The following is a 15,666-nucleotide window of genomic DNA, read 5'->3' as shown; positions in this document are numbered from 1 at the left end:
AACATGAACAAAATCAAAATGTGAACTCATTTTTAAATATTTAAACAAACAAAATAAGAAACTATGAATAAGTTAATAATATTGTATGTAAAAGTAAGGATTCATGTTATCAAAAAAAAAAAAAAAGTAAGGATTCATGATAGAAGAATGGCAAAAAAATTAATTTATTGCTTTTTTAATAAAAAATTACGAAAAAGTATTCGTTTTAAAATTATTTACGAAAATATAACACTCAAACATGCCCACATGAGGCGTGAGCGTGACCAGAAGAGAGACACGCCCAACATGGGCGTGACCTCCCTAGTCGAAATTTCAAACTTTCACTTTCAATGTTCTGTGTTGTGGAAGTGCAATGAGTGGCAGACAAGTGCAGGACTTAGCCAAAATTGCAGGACACGCCCAACTTTCATTTATCCCCTTCCGAAACGGGGATTCAATGGAACTGCAGAAGCTTGAATTTTACAAGCTTTATCCCCTACTGATTCATAAAAGGTTTATCCCCTACTAATTCATAAAAGCTTGAATTTTTTTTAAAGGTTTATCCCCTGCTGATTCATAAAAGCTTGAATTTTTTAATAATAATAAAAAAAAGATAAACACAAGGAACTGTAGAAGATTAGCCTTCTGTGAAGCTTGAGCATTTTTGGTTATTAAAGGTTTATCCTTTTCCTTGGCTTTACTCCTTTTTTGTTTGGGTGTTGGAGATGCAAATACTGTTGACCGTATTTCTTTTCTCCCTTCACGAAAATACTGGAGACGCAACCTTCATGTTTGGAATAATTTCAAAATGGGCGTTGTGAAATTTCGACCCCGTAGCATCATTGATTTCAATTCTGATGGCTCTCTCTCTGAGTGAGTGATTGGCATGCTCTCCGTCCCTCTATCTTTCATTCTCCTTCTAGCTTTCCCAAGGAAGGGCATCTGCTCCATAATTTCTATTGAAGAATGCTTTAACCGAAGGCAAGGAAAGCAATGAAAACTACAAAGGGTATTATCGGTGAAGCCTCGCTTCTCAGGCACAATAAGGCATTGAAAGCGCTACCCCTCGTAGCTGCTATGGCTCTTACTGAAGGGAGGTCACGCCCCTGTTGAGCGTGTCTCTCTTCTGGTCACGCCCATTTTGGGCGTGTTTGTCCAGTAGATCACGCCTCATATGGGCGTGTCTCCCTCTACTTGTCACACCCAAGTGTTATATTTTCATAAATAATTTTAAAACGACTACTTTTTCATAATTTTTTATTAAAAAAATAATAAATTAATTTTTTTGCCAGAGAAAAATTGTGAAGAGTGTATAGAGAATAAGGGTTTAAATAGATAATAATTGCACCATTCACATTCTAGGTGGACTTCAAACCAGGCCTACACATGTCCAATTTAGACGTGACTAGTCATGCCTAAATAAGCGTGACACACGTTGCAATGGCCTTTGCATGAGGCGTCATTGGTCACGCCCAATCAGAACTTGACACACTACAATCATTCATAATTTTCTATTTAATTTATAATAAAATTATTTTTCTCCCCTCTTTTTTCTCTTTTTCGCGTTGCTTTTTTTCTTTGTTTGGAGTCTCATTCTCATCGATTATACTACCGTCCCCATGATTTACCGAAATGCCCTCCGAGCGACATAGTAACTACAGGTTCTCCAATTTCTATACCCGCCAATAAATCAATACGAAATATAACGGTAATCGAAACGGCGAGTTTAGTCGCGAATGTATTTCATGAAACGCGACTTGAGAAACGCGTTATGAACGGCAAGGATTTCGTTTGAGTAACCTGCTACGTGCTCACAATCTCGTTTGTGTTTTTTTAATTAATTTTTATTTTATTTTAATTAGAAGTCAAATTAGCAAATAAATAAAAAAATATTTTTCTTTTTAAAGGATAAATATTTGTGTTATTTTAAAAAATAAAATAAAAATTATTTATTTTCTTTTTTTCATAATTTTTATTATTCGTATCTTTTTATTTAAAATGACATAATTTTATATTTTTTAGAAACACCAAAATTAATAAAAAAAAAAAACACAAAAATCGAACCATCGATAAATTAATAAAATATTAATATTTTGGAGTACATAAAACTATAAATTAACCGGAAAACCTGTTTTCTCTTACTCTTTTTCGGTTTTCTAAGCATACACTGTTTTCTCTCCTCATCCGTTGTTTTGTTTCCCTTGCTCATCTAGCCGGAAAACCTCTTCCCGTGGCCGGAAAACCGCTTCCATTTACTGCGAATACGTTTCGCGTCTCCTGAGGAAGCTTCTCGGTTCCTCCAGATTGAATCATTCGCATTTTTCTCGCAGCAGCTGGTCGTAGAAGGCGTTGGATCTATCTGTGACCCGGTTTTGGCCTTATACTCGGCATTTTGGGAGAATGTGGCGATTCTTGATGTCTTTGATTGTTCTCTCTTAATCTGCAACATCAAGAATCGTGATCTAGGGTTTGACTCTTGGATTTGGATTCGGTTTCGTGATTGCTTTCTTTGTCTTTGGCGTTTTCTTGTCTAGTGAACGAAGACGGAGAACTACAGGGAGCGACTTCGTAATGCAATGGTAGGTCAAGCGTTCTTTCTCCAGAAATTCTTTTCTCCTTGTGATTTTGTTTATTTATTTTTTATCAATCAATTCTTGAAACTCTCTGCAAAGTGCATTTTGTTTTATTTCATGAATCAGATCTTGGGCATCGTTCTACTATCTGGCGGGTTGGACACGATTTCTTGTATTCTGTTTATGTGAATATGATTTTTCCAATCTCATCTCTAATTTGATTTATCCTGTCTTTTTCCCCCCCTCTCTTTCAGTATAGTGTGTGATAGAATTCATGTCTTTAGATTGATGCTTAAGGTGCATTTTGCGAGAGTGGATGTTGTTCCTCTAATTAGTAATTTGAAGGTCTTCTCTGAAAATTATATGAAAAAATAGGTCTCTTGTGTTTTATTTTTCCTCCACTTTCTATAGTAGACTGCATTTTGTTTCATCAAGGGTTTATAATTTTTTTGTCTGTAACTTTTTCTTTTTGGAATATTTTTTAATGGTTCATTGTATTCGATATACACGTTTGATACTACCTTTTGTTTGATTGGCTTATTTTAAGGTGGAGAATAAAGATGTTCAGAAGTGGTAACTATTCAAATTTCAGCGCATGCATTTGTTGAATTTTTTTATGCTATAAAAGATCATTTTCTGTTGACCATATATCACTTTTGCGTTTGATAGAATTTAAATTCTTCTCGTTGTAAAACCTCCAAGTTGGCGTCGTGGTCATCCAGTCGATGGGTCAATTTTTTGTTGCCTTTGCGGTTCGTATACTAAAGATGGTGACTTAAGTATGGCTCAGGATGGAGTCTTGACGCAGCTCACAGTAATACCTTTATATGACTTTCATTGTTCCATAATGAATGCCGTAGGCATCTAGTTGTTTACTCCCCAATGATTATATGTGAAACTAAGTAAGCATTCATCTGGGCCCTTTTTATGTTTGACTTTTCTGTTGGAGGGGTTGTTTTAACTTGTTTGTGTTCAAAGTGCGTTCCTTTCTCTCTGCTTAACCAAATTATTTTCTGACTTGAGTGAGGTGATTCTATGCATCGATGCCCCCTTGGTTTGTCTTTTATCGATTTAAAGAGCAGTGTTTTGGTTGACTTTTTTCACCTTATTTCAGTTTTCCAATGATGCTTTTAATGTATATACTTCAGTCTGTTCATTGTGAGATGATGGACCTGATGAGTTTCATGTTATTGATGTAGTTGTGTTTTCGTGTGTTCGGTATATCGTTCCATTTACATACTGGCTAATCTGAGTGTTAAATGATGAAACATGTAACAGGTGGGAAGAAGAGTGCGTTTATCTATAGAAGCTAGAAATGGGTTAGAATTTTTGAAGCGTAAAAGACTTCAGCGAAAAGAATCTGCCACTGAGACTAGCATTGCTAACATGATGAACAGAAGTGGAGGAGATTCTCTAAGAGCTTCAGCAGCATGTGGAATGAGATTGCATCATAATGCAGATATCTTTTCCAAGAGGAAGGTAGATAAGTTTGACACAAGTGATCTAGAATGGACTGAGAAAATTCCAGATTGTCCTGTGTACTATCCAACAAAAGAGGAATTCGAGGATCCCTTGGTTTATTTGCAGAGGATAGCTCCTGAAGCTTCTAAATATGGTATGAGTGTGATCTTTGAATATTTTCTTTGATCCACTGTGTATTCAGTTTAGTATTTTGAGTTGATGATAGTAAACTAGGGCTTCACAGATGCACAAGACTGTCATTGGACTACCTGTGTTACTAGTTAAGGCAAGCTTTATTGGGAAGGTGGGGGATTGGGAGGGTACTGATTCTGTCCAAAAGAGAAAATCATAAATGATGAGGGTAGTGTGTATGTTACAATCTGGCCATCGTAGAGAAAGTTATAGCCTTAAATTTATTCAATGGTGAATTTTAATATCCCTTTATTTATTTAGTGCAACTGTATTTTTTTCAGAAATTCCTAATTTTGTGATTAAGTTATAGTGTATGATGATGTGCTTTTGGTTCTATGTAGATAAATTTATTTGTTATTGCTTTTGGAATTTTTTCAGCAATAAATACTCTAAAAGAAGAAATTGTAATCAGTTGGTACTTGATAGTTATTTAAAATTTTGAAGTTGCCAAAATCCTAAGCTGTTGTTAGTGGGTTGATATTTGGAATTGTAACTCTTCTTTTCTATTTAAAAATATAAATGGAAAGTGGATTGACATTCAATAACGTGAAGACACTAGTAAGATATTTTTTCTTTCAATTTTATTTCCTTGCTTTCCAGGTGTCAATAATTATGCCCATTCTCCAAGGTTGCCACATCTTTTCCTTCATTTGTTGGTGCATTAATGAGAGGAGGATCATTAATAACTAGGAATAAGAAAGTTGAAGGCCCATCTTAGAAGTAAAGTTGTCTCCTTGCATGTTATATATCTTGCTTTCCTTTGAGGTGAAGAAAGAAATACAAACATATTAAGTTTTTTAACATTAAATATATAATGTTTTAGGTTTCTTTTGTGTTTGTTTTAGGCAATGAGTCCTTGAGAACCCAAATCATCAAGTGCCATATATGAGTTTTTTCCTAAGAGTGGTAGATGATGCACTGTGACCGTTCTTGTCACAACATTAACGTCATGAAAGAACCACTTGAAAGGGGCTAGAACAAATGATTGTTGAATATTGGGATTGTATCTCAAACTGGATCTGTCAAACATTCATCTTTTTAGAATAATATATTAAGGTTGTCTCCTTCAATATTAAATTTGGCAAGGTGTTTTTGAAAGTGTCAAATTTGGCAAATTCTCAGTTGTGGCATGTTGAGCAAGTTGAGGTGGATAAAATATGCTAAAGTGACATTTGCTGAGTTTACATCAATTATACCAGAGTTCCACTTTTCATTTTCAAATTATCATTTTCCTTTTTTAAAGAGTGACTTCATTTTCCGGATTTGAGTTTTTTTTCTTTAATAGTGAAAACTGAAAATTTCGTGTTTAATCCCATTGAGTCTAAATGAATTCAAATGCATTTTGCATTTCATTATACCTTGGTTGAGAGTCTAGGCTGAGATTACACACTACACACCTTTGTTTTTGGATTCTATGGAAGAATCCGTGTCATTGTCTTCTTATGTAATACATTCTTCCTTTTCCTTTCTTATCTTTGGTATATCTCCTTATATCTTACCGCCTTCCATTGGTATAGTGGGTACTCTATTTTTATATATCCTAGTTTATTACATTTGTAGTATATTGGTTGCCCTTGAGTTGAGCTTTCCATTTCAGTAAAGTTCCCCTTTGATGGTAGAGGGATTGCTACATTCATCCTTTTTGTGATAAACCACCTAAATTGCTTGACTAGAAGACTATAGTTTTATTGATTTCCTCAATGATGTTGAATGGGTCTTTATTTCCATCCTCATCATATTTTTGATTGGAAGTTATGGTATTCTTTTTCTTGCCCAGCTATTCACTTTGGTTGAGGCTCATGTTTGTCTAACTTTCTAAAGATGGCAACAAGGGAGATGGTTGAGATATCTTTGGCTTCTACTTTGGCCTTTGGGCTGCCATCTTCTATTCAGGCTCTTCAAGCTTTGCTAAAAAGTTCCTCATTTGCATAATTCTTGCCAATGGCGTCCAAATTACTAACAATGTGAGTAGAATGCTTTTACATGTCTTGTATGTCTACCTTGGTTTACTAAACAATTCATTTTAATGTCAGTTGCCTTGTTCAATTCACTAGTACCTCACATGTTACTCCAATATTATCTCACATTTCCCTTCACATTAGGGCAATATAGAAACACACAAATAGTCATCATTTCCTAAGGCACTAGTGATGATGTTTTTGACTTTGATGTTTAATTCAATTCTCTGTTTCTCATCACTTCGTTCTCATCTCTTAAGATTTGATAATTTTCAACCTTTGTAGGAATAAATGAATCATTTTAATTAGCATCCCATATATCCAAACCAAGTAAATAATAGTTTTAATAAAAAAATTCAGATGTACCTTCCAGTACATATAACCAGTCCTATCTAAAAGGTTTATTTATGGAAGCATCTTCTAGTAAAACAATGTTATAGAAGTCATTTTTCTTCTTGAAGCCGTACATTCTTCATGTTGAAAATCTATAGGCAAAATAGGATTTCTCAAATTTGGCTATAGTTGGTTAATAATAGGTGAGGAGTAAATGCATTTAAAGAATGTAATCCAGTACTTTGCATTTACTTGCTTGTATTTATTTTCCAAGTGGTGAACTAACGGTTTGAGATGGTTGGGTTTCATTAAATTCTGAAAACTAGTCTTTTCTTTTGCAAGCTATTGGCTTTATTTGAATGCTACAGTGTTATTGAAATACATGCTTTTTCCCCCTTAAAAATCTGAGTGTTGTAAATTGTATCTGGAAAATACCTCACCATATCATTACTCTGTCATAAACTATGTTTATAACTTATATGATCTCTTAGGAATGGTTTCTATTCTTCATTATATTTTATGATTCGTTTCCTTATTTAGTTATGCTTAGAAGTATATTATTAGTATATATAGAGTTAGTGCTTTTTCTTTTGATAATACGTCATTCACATCAATTTCAATGTAATTTTATTATTTTGCTTATTTCTTTCATCTTTCTTCCTCCTTCCTTACCTATATCCTTGTAATTTTAACATGGTATTATAGTGTGGCCATCCTGCGTAACTTGTTTTGTCATTATTGCACTGCTGAATTTCCTAAAATCCGTAGCTCAACATAATTTCCAAGATGCTTTTCTATTTTTCTTCCTTTTGATAGCCATCGCTCTTGCCATTTTTTACTTCTGACACCTTCTCTATCTCTCCGGCGCACAATTATTGGTACTGCTTCTCTTTTTACCAGTTGGCTTTTCCGTCTGCTGCTGTCACTTTCTTCTTCAGAATTCTTAGATTGGTTTTCGGTCTCCCTCTGCTATGTCATCTTTTTGGCAGCTTGAATCTTGCCTTCTGCCACAGCCCACTTCCGTTCAAAGACTTTTTGCAGCGAGCTTTCTGGCTGGCTACCCTACCATTGGCCTTGTCTACTTCGGATCAAACCTATTCCAAAATCTTAGGCTGAACCACCTTCACACACACATGCACATGTTTTGGTTTCTCTTTCCTCCACGTGCCGCTAGTGTAGATTTTCCATTGTTTGAGTGTCAACTCCACTGGTCAACCCCACCATTATCTTCAGCAGCCTCTGGTTGTCCAAGATACCTAGCTGTGCCGTCACCAGAGCTACCTTTTGCCTTCTCATATTGCCATAGCCCATTAGGCTGTTGTCCATTTTGGTGAGTTAGGGGATGTCCGACCATTGATCCAGTTGTTTGACTTGCCTCATCGTCTTCTCTTCAGTTCCATGCCCCTTGCCCTTGTTCACCACCTTCCCATGGCTGTTTGACACCATTGAGCTGTGTGTTCTCATGAATAATGATCAGATTTGATATGTTCTCTCTGACAGTCAGGTTTGACCTGTTTGGACTATTTCTTGGCATTCTTTGTTGAGTTTGTCTTTCATCTGTCATTGTTTTGGCTCCTGTATGACTCTTTTATGATGCTAGCATAATATTAATGGGCAGAAAGTTGGAAGGTGTTTGGCCCTAGCCTTTGTCAGGGACATTTTCTGGCCCTTGCCTTAGTTCTAGACACGATTTAGCTTTACTGGACTCTAGTCCTTGTCCCAGATGCTGGCCCTGTCATCTCCAGTCCTTTCCCAAACATTATTACCTACCACTCCATTATATTTTAGTTTATTTGTCTCCAGTTCTAGACACTCTGGCTTCATCTCCTTTCCAAAACATTATTGCCTCCCTTCATCTCCTTTCCTAAACATTATTGCCTACTGCTCCATTATATTTTAGCTTTTTTTTTTAAATGAAGCTTAGTATCTGTTTGGCATAACTTCTTTTAGCTTCTCTTCTCTTTAAAGGAGAAGCTAGGCCAAACATATTTTTATAAAAGCTCTTAAAAAGTAGCTTTTTATTGAATAAAAATAAGGAAATGAGCTTTTTCTCCGAAGCTCCTAGGAGGAGCTTTCGGATTCTCCTTCCAACTTCTCTCAATGCTATCTCTCCACACGCATTGGTCCAATGCTCCACTTCCCCCCTCCCTCAGCCTGAAGCTCTTTGACAATATTTTGTTGGGGAGTAGTCAGAATTCTAATTGGGGTTCACCCAACAGATAATAGGTAAAAACCGTTGTGTTCTTCCTTTGTAGTCTCCATCATCCATTGATGAGTTCCCTTCTGTTAGAGAATATAATATAAATCTTTAAAAAAGGCCCTCACCCAACACCTTAAGGTTTTAGGTTGAGGTGGTTCTTTACATGGTATCAGAGCTTCAGTGACCACAAGGTCACGGGTTCGATCCTCACCGCCCTCCACTTGTGGAATTAAATAAGCATAAGGTAAACCAAAAATTGGGCCTATACAATAATCCACGCTTCAAGCCCAAAGGGCTCTTGAATGAGGGGGTGTGTTAGAGAATAATATAAATCATTAAAAAAAGGCCCTCACCCAACACCTTAAGGTTTTGGGTTGAAGTGAGTCTTTACACCTTCTCACTCCCCATACCCTCTTTGAACTCAACCCCTCCAAAATCCCTTACATTCTCACCAACCCACTTCGCATTTCCACCATTTTGTGCATATTACAAGTGGAATTTAAGCTCAGAAGCAGGAAAAATTGGTTTTTCATTCATGGGTTTGGTTCCAAATGGCTTCTTTCAGTATCCCTTGCCCCAAGTGCCCTTCTTTGTCTCATTTGAGATTGAATTCTCAAACCCTACAACACGACATGCAGGCAGTCTCGTATCAGAGATGGTTTTGATTGAAGAAAACTCCATCATTTGGATCTGAGTCGTGCTTCAGCATCATCTGGGATTGATTTTATCGAATATGAATCTGGGTTTGAAGTTTGAATTAAGAATACCCTGTTCAGTGATTATTGTGACTCTGTGATTGATTGATCCATTTATGTGCTTATATGAATTGTGTTTGCTGGAATTCCTTTGAGAAATGCCTTTTAGTTTGGCTTGAACCTAAATATAAAATAAGCTTTTAAGCTAAAACAATAATAATATTCCAAACAACTTTTAGATTTTTTTATAAGCTCTATTTTTATCTTAGCTTTAAAATAACTTTTAGGCTCGAAATAAGTTGTGCCAAACAGGCTTTAGTAAGCTTTAGCTTGAGGAGGAGAATTAGAATATTTGGAAAATATCTTGACATATCATTATTCTATCATAAACTATGTTGAAGTATCTTATATAATCTTTTAGGAATAGTTTTCATAGTTCATTATAATTCATGATTTGTTTCCTTATTCAATTAGGAGTAGGAGTCTAGTATTAAGATAAAGGGTTAATGCTTTGTCTTATGATAACACGTCCTTGACATTAATATCTGTATAATTTTATAATTCTGAGTGTTCTTTCCTCTGTCTTCCTCCCTCCTTGCCTAAAACTCTATAACTTCAACATAAGTTAGTATTGAAATATTCACTTGGTTTTCTTGAGAAACATGTTTGGAGGATGGTATTCAAATATCACTTTATTTGAGTGCTAGCCTTTTCTGTGCTTTCTGAAACCAAATATTTGAATATTTTGAGGTGAAACATGATAGAGGCTCTTTCAACTATCAAAAGCTCTCTAGAGCCAAGTATTGTTTTTGAAAATATGTGGTATATGAATACAGAGGTCTTGTTTTCGAATACATGCTTTCAATATTTGAATATTGGCTAAATACAGAAGTTTATATGGTAGTCATTTTTGGTTTAGCTAGGTTACATGTACGAAGTTCGAAAAGTCTTTATGAAGTGCTCGGTCTTGGTCTCTAGCTTTGATTTCAAGTTTGTTACCATACCAATTATTAAAATATCCAGTGGTCAAATCTTTTACACATGATCATCCATCTTTAGTAATCAGACATTTGATTTAAGAGTGGTCAAATTATGACCCAACTCCTTTTCTTTTGAATCCATAATAAATTCCAGGTATATGCAAGATTATTTCACCTTTACATGCTTCTGTTCCTGCTGGGGTTGTTTTAATGAGGGAGGAAACCGGATTCAAGTTTACAACTAGAGTGCAGCCCCTTCGCCTTGCTGAATGGGATACTGAAGACAAAATCACTTTTTTCATGAGTGGAAGGTCTGTTTTCTTACTGTATTTGTCATTATTGTAATTTATATTATATTTATCACTTTTGGATTTTAATATGGCTATAATTTGTTCAGAAATTATACATTTCGTGATTTTGAAAAGATGGCAAACAAGGTTTTTGTGCAAAGATATTGCAGTGCTGGATGTCTTTCTGCCACATACTTGGAAAAAGAGTTTTGGAATGAAATTGGTTGTGGGAAGATGGAAACTGTTGAATATGCTTGTGATGTTGATGGCAGTGCCTTTTCATCTTCGCCTACCGATCAGCTTGGGACAAGCAAATGCAATTTGAAGGTTTTAATTCTGCTAGTTTCTTTTCTTTTCTTCGTTTTATTGTTTCTACTTCTTCTTGTTCTTTTTTGGTCTACTGGTCATTTTCTCTAATTCTAGAACAGGAAATAGTTCTAACAAATGATGCTTCTTGCTATTGCTTTATCCTTACTGAATCGTTATAATTTTGCTCTATCCTTATTGAAACGTCATGAAAGGAAATCTTTCAGAAAAGAAATAGTAAAGAGCCTTTTTTCCCCAAAATTTTCTCATACATTTATGGCTATTATATTTTTGTAAAATGTTGTTCTTAGGAAGTATCTATCTGTTGTCAATTCTTTAACCTATTTGGTCACTAAGTGTCAGGAGGATAGAAATGTGATTGGCTGGAGTTTATTGCATTTATGTGCGGTTAAACCATTCTTATCTTGTATTGCTTAGTAGTTTGCCATTAGTTTCTTATGGTTACTACTCCTGTCCTTGTTTGGCACAAGGATTAAGAAATGTCATTAAATACTCTTAATTTGAAGAAAGTATAATTTGCTTTTACAATATTACCCTCTTACTCCATTAATGCTCATTCATTCAACTAAGTGGAGATGCCAAAAGACAATGATATAGTTGGAAAAAGTAACTATTATTCTTGGTTCTCTAAAGTGATAAATAATTTGAATTAAATTCAAACTTCTAAAGTGACAATTATTTTGAAATGGTTTTAACGTGACAATCATTTTTAAATGGAGGGAGTATTAAAAATGTAGCACGGTGCATATCCTGAAAGCAATGTAGCATGGATAGCACATATGAGACAGTGGGTGTGGGCCCCACAAGGGAGGTGGGACCCACTCCTTTTTTGAGTCTTTTCCAGGGTCACTCGGGCTGTATAACATCCATGCTATGCAGTTTTTTTCTTCAGTTTACTATTGTAACACTCCAATTTTGTTCATGTTGATATTATTTCATTTCCCCTATTTAGTGTAGAGATTTTCCTGTTTTGTTTGTTGAACTCTGATCTAGCCTTTTTTTGACATTTTGGTTAACTTAGTGAAGTATATTTTTTTCTATGACCTCAGAAACTTTCATGGTTGCCCAAGTCTATTTTGCGGCTATTGGAGACATCAATACCGGTATGACAATTATTTTCTTATGTTTGGATCAGAACTCTTTTTGTTCTTTACTTATCCATATATATTGGGTTTAATTTCAGGGAGTAACAGAACCCATGCTATACATTGGGATGCTGTTTAGCATGTTTGCTTGGCATGTGGAGGATCATTATTTGTACAGGTAAAGGTTGCTTATTTTCATAATAAATTCTATATAACATCATCATAAACCAAGATTTCCTGCTTATTATGTTTGTTTAATGATATTTATATTGCTATGGCAGCATTAATTACCATCACTGTGGAGCATCAAAAACTTGGTATGGCATTCCAGGTCATGCAGCTTTGGAATTTGAAAGGGTGGTCAGAGAACACGTGTATACTAATGATATTTTGTCAAGTGACGGGGAAGATGGAGCATTCGATGTTCTACTGGGGAAAACAACTCTGTTTCCACCAAATATTTTGTTGGAGCATGAAGTCCCTGTCTACAAGGCTGTTCAAAATCCGGGGGAGTTTATAATAACCTTCCCCAGAGCATATCATGCCGGCTTTAGTCATGGTAAGATTTATTTGCACATGTTCAGTACATTTTAGTTCCAAGGATATGTCCCACTACGTATTTCCCAGTCCAACCCAGTGATAGTATTAAATATTTAATTGTATATATTTTCATTAAATTTTAGGTTTCAACTGTGGAGAAGCAGTTAACTTTGCAATTGGTGATTGGTTTCCTTTAGGGGCTATTTCTAGCCAGAGATATGCACTTCTTAACAGGGTTCCTTTGCTGCCCCATGAAGAACTTTTATGCAAAGAAGCAATGCTTCTCTATGCAAGTTTAGAACTTGAAGAGCCAGACTTTCCCTCTGAAGACTTGTTATCTCATTATTACGTTCGGATTTCATTTGTTAATTTGATGCGCTTTCAGCATTGTGCTCGTTGGCTCTTAATGAAATCAAGGGTGTATTTAAGGGTTTCTTCACATTCCCATGGTACAATTTTCTGTAGCCTCTGCAAACGCGACTGTTATGTAGCTTATGTTGGCTGTGACTGTCACAAGCATCCAGTATGCCTTCGCCATGGTAAGCTTTTCTCAATTATATTGACTAATATCAGTTTGACCTTGCTAAAGTTTGGTTTTCACATGCTTTTTGATGTTTATTATTACTATACCTTGCTCAATGTAATTAGTAGCTTTGATATTTTTGTTGTCAGATAAATAGTCAGTTGTTTCTTCCATATCTAGTGTATAACAATGAGGAAACCTTTAAATTGTTTCTTTGCCTCAGGATAAATATATAATCAAGAGTGACTAAAAACATGATTAAGTCATGCATACTTGTTTGGTCATGCGATTTTATCATTTTTAATATCTTCAAATTTTGATAATTCAGATATTGAATCTCTTGACTTCCCCTGTGGGAGCAAACACACGCTTTATGTGAGGGAAGATGTTTCAGATATGGAAGCTGCAGCCAAGAGATTTGAGCAGCAGGATGGGATATGGAATGAGATACTTCAGCAGACCAAAAGTGACAAAAACATGTATTCATATCCTTTATCAAATATGTTCCAGAAGGCTGAGGCAAATGGATATACACCTTATTGTGAGACGAAATGTGATTATGTTACTGATTTTTATACAACCCCAGAGCAGTCAACAAATAATGAAGAGCGTGTTACACAAAGTCAATTTGTTTCAAGACATTGCTTTGAAAATCTTAAACCCAAAGTGTCTGTGGTTTCTTTTTCTTCTGCTGCATCTGCCCTTTGTTCTCTATCAGAACCTCTTGTGATCTCCTCTGCTCCCAATAACGTAAGTCATTGTGTATGGTTTTTGAATATTGTCGTTGTGCAGGGATTAGAACTGCTAGTATCTACTTCTGAACTAAAGTTTTCTACGTTTCTTTTTATTATTGTGGTTGCAGGATGAGGGGCGTGCCAACTTTAAATTAGGCATTACTGATTTTGAAGAGACTAGTGAAAGAATATCCAACAGTGCTTCTGAATCTTTGCTACCTGCTCAATATCATGAAATCCCAAATAAATCTAAGGGCAATCTTCATAAATTTGACACGAAGATCATTGTAGATAATGATAGTGATGATTCTGATCCAGGGATATTTAGGGTAAAGCGCCCTTCTTCTCTGAGGGCTGAGAGGAGAAAACATTCTGAGCAGCAGGTATTGTCAAATATTTCATCCATATTCATGTATGTGTAATGGCTCTTTGATCTGAGACGGACTTGTGTAGACTTTGTTTATATAAATGTAGACTAAACCAATCAACAATCAATACATCATTGAATGTATAAGTGGTACAAGAATTTATATAATTATTTAATATAAAATGATGACATGTTAATTATTATTGGTTTAGTCCATATAACCGGAGTAGACTAGGTCTAATCAAGAATTTATCCTTTAAGCTATACTTATCTTCCTACATTCTCAATATTGTCTATCTTCTTAATTCACTATCTAATTCTTCCTCTACGAATACATGGACCTTGATGCCATATTGTATGTATGTTTGCAGGGACTCAAACCTTTGAAAAAAGTCAATCGTGAAGGAAGTAGGCACACGGTGGATTTCAGGAAAACCAAGGAATCAAGTTACAAATACACTCATTGTGTTAGTCATAAAGTTAATGGTGACATTTCCTTGAGGAACAGATTTGCAAGGGGAAATAGCATTCCCATATCTATGAGGTATAAGAAGTCAAATAATAATGAGGAAGTGAATATACAAGGGGAACACCACCGGAGAGATAGGTTGCAGCAGATAAATACGGAACCGCCTTCCATAGAGAATGTTCCAAAGCGCCCGAAAGTCCGAGGCCCTTCAGTCCTGGGCTTATAGAGTATATTGAATTGATTCTTTAATTTGCTGCCTGTCTTACTTAATGCAGAATAGTCTAGAGTCTAACTTTGTTAACTTCGTTTAGCTAAATGGGCTTTCTAACAACAGGGAAAATAGCAGCGGCAAGATATTAACCAATTAGGATAAGAATTTATATTACATTCTTTGTGCAGGCCTAACATTTGGCAATCTGCATGGCAAGCTGATATTTGGGGTTCTAGGGCCTAGGTGTTTTTCCAACTTTGGTGGAAGAACCTTTTCTGTGAGCTGGAGCATAGAATTGGATTTGTGATTACTATGTAAAGTCGTTATGGTCATCTTAGTGACGTTGGTCTCCCATTGTTTTCTCAATTTGATGTTAGCTGCTTCCCTTTTTGATAATCTTTCATTCTTTTTGTAGCAGTAGGTCCTTGTACCTCGGACTACTTGAATAAAGTTCTGAGAAATTCTTTATTTCTTTCAAGAACTTTACTTTATTTGTTTCGCTGATCTATTTTGATGGCAGTGGCTACTAATTAGTGATTTTAAAATTATTCGCACCTCTTTTATGGACTATGCTTTCACTAATGAAATTTTTTTATAACGCATGTTAGCAATATGACTGTATGAACAGTACTTCCTAAACCGAAATAATCATTAAGTAGTATCACGGATAAAAATTCACAGCAAGGATTGTTTCTCATGCTGAATGACGATAATAATGATCTACATCTTTAAGTGCATTACGTGTCGTC

The 15,666-nt window shown here is 35.5% G+C and overlaps 1 protein-coding gene across 1 annotated transcript; it reads left to right on the top strand.

Annotated features, from left to right (window-relative positions):
- Positions 1-2,527: 2,527 nt before the first annotated feature.
- Positions 2,528-15,264, top strand: LOC133294855 (lysine-specific demethylase JMJ13-like). Its single transcript, XM_061493611.1, has 11 exons — positions 2,528-2,558; positions 3,831-4,167; positions 10,526-10,682; positions 10,769-10,988; positions 12,038-12,091; positions 12,172-12,251; positions 12,355-12,632; positions 12,757-13,152; positions 13,465-13,886; positions 13,999-14,253; positions 14,609-15,264. The coding sequence occupies exons 1-11, from the start codon at positions 2,556-2,558 to the stop codon at positions 14,930-14,932; spliced, it is 2,526 nt and encodes an 841-aa protein (XP_061349595.1). The 5' UTR covers positions 2,528-2,555; the 3' UTR covers positions 14,933-15,264.
- Positions 15,265-15,666: the final 402 nt, after the last annotated feature.

The sequence above is a fragment of the Gastrolobium bilobum genome, unplaced genomic scaffold (genome assembly GCF_033153095.1).
Source record: "Gastrolobium bilobum isolate Gb01-03AN ecotype WA unplaced genomic scaffold, APGP_CSIRO_Gbil_v1 utg73017, whole genome shotgun sequence".
NCBI classification, from domain to species: Eukaryota; Viridiplantae; Streptophyta; class Magnoliopsida; order Fabales; family Fabaceae; genus Gastrolobium; species Gastrolobium bilobum.
Note: the sequence above shows the minus strand (reverse complement) of the source record. Positions and strands in the feature narration are given on the sequence as shown.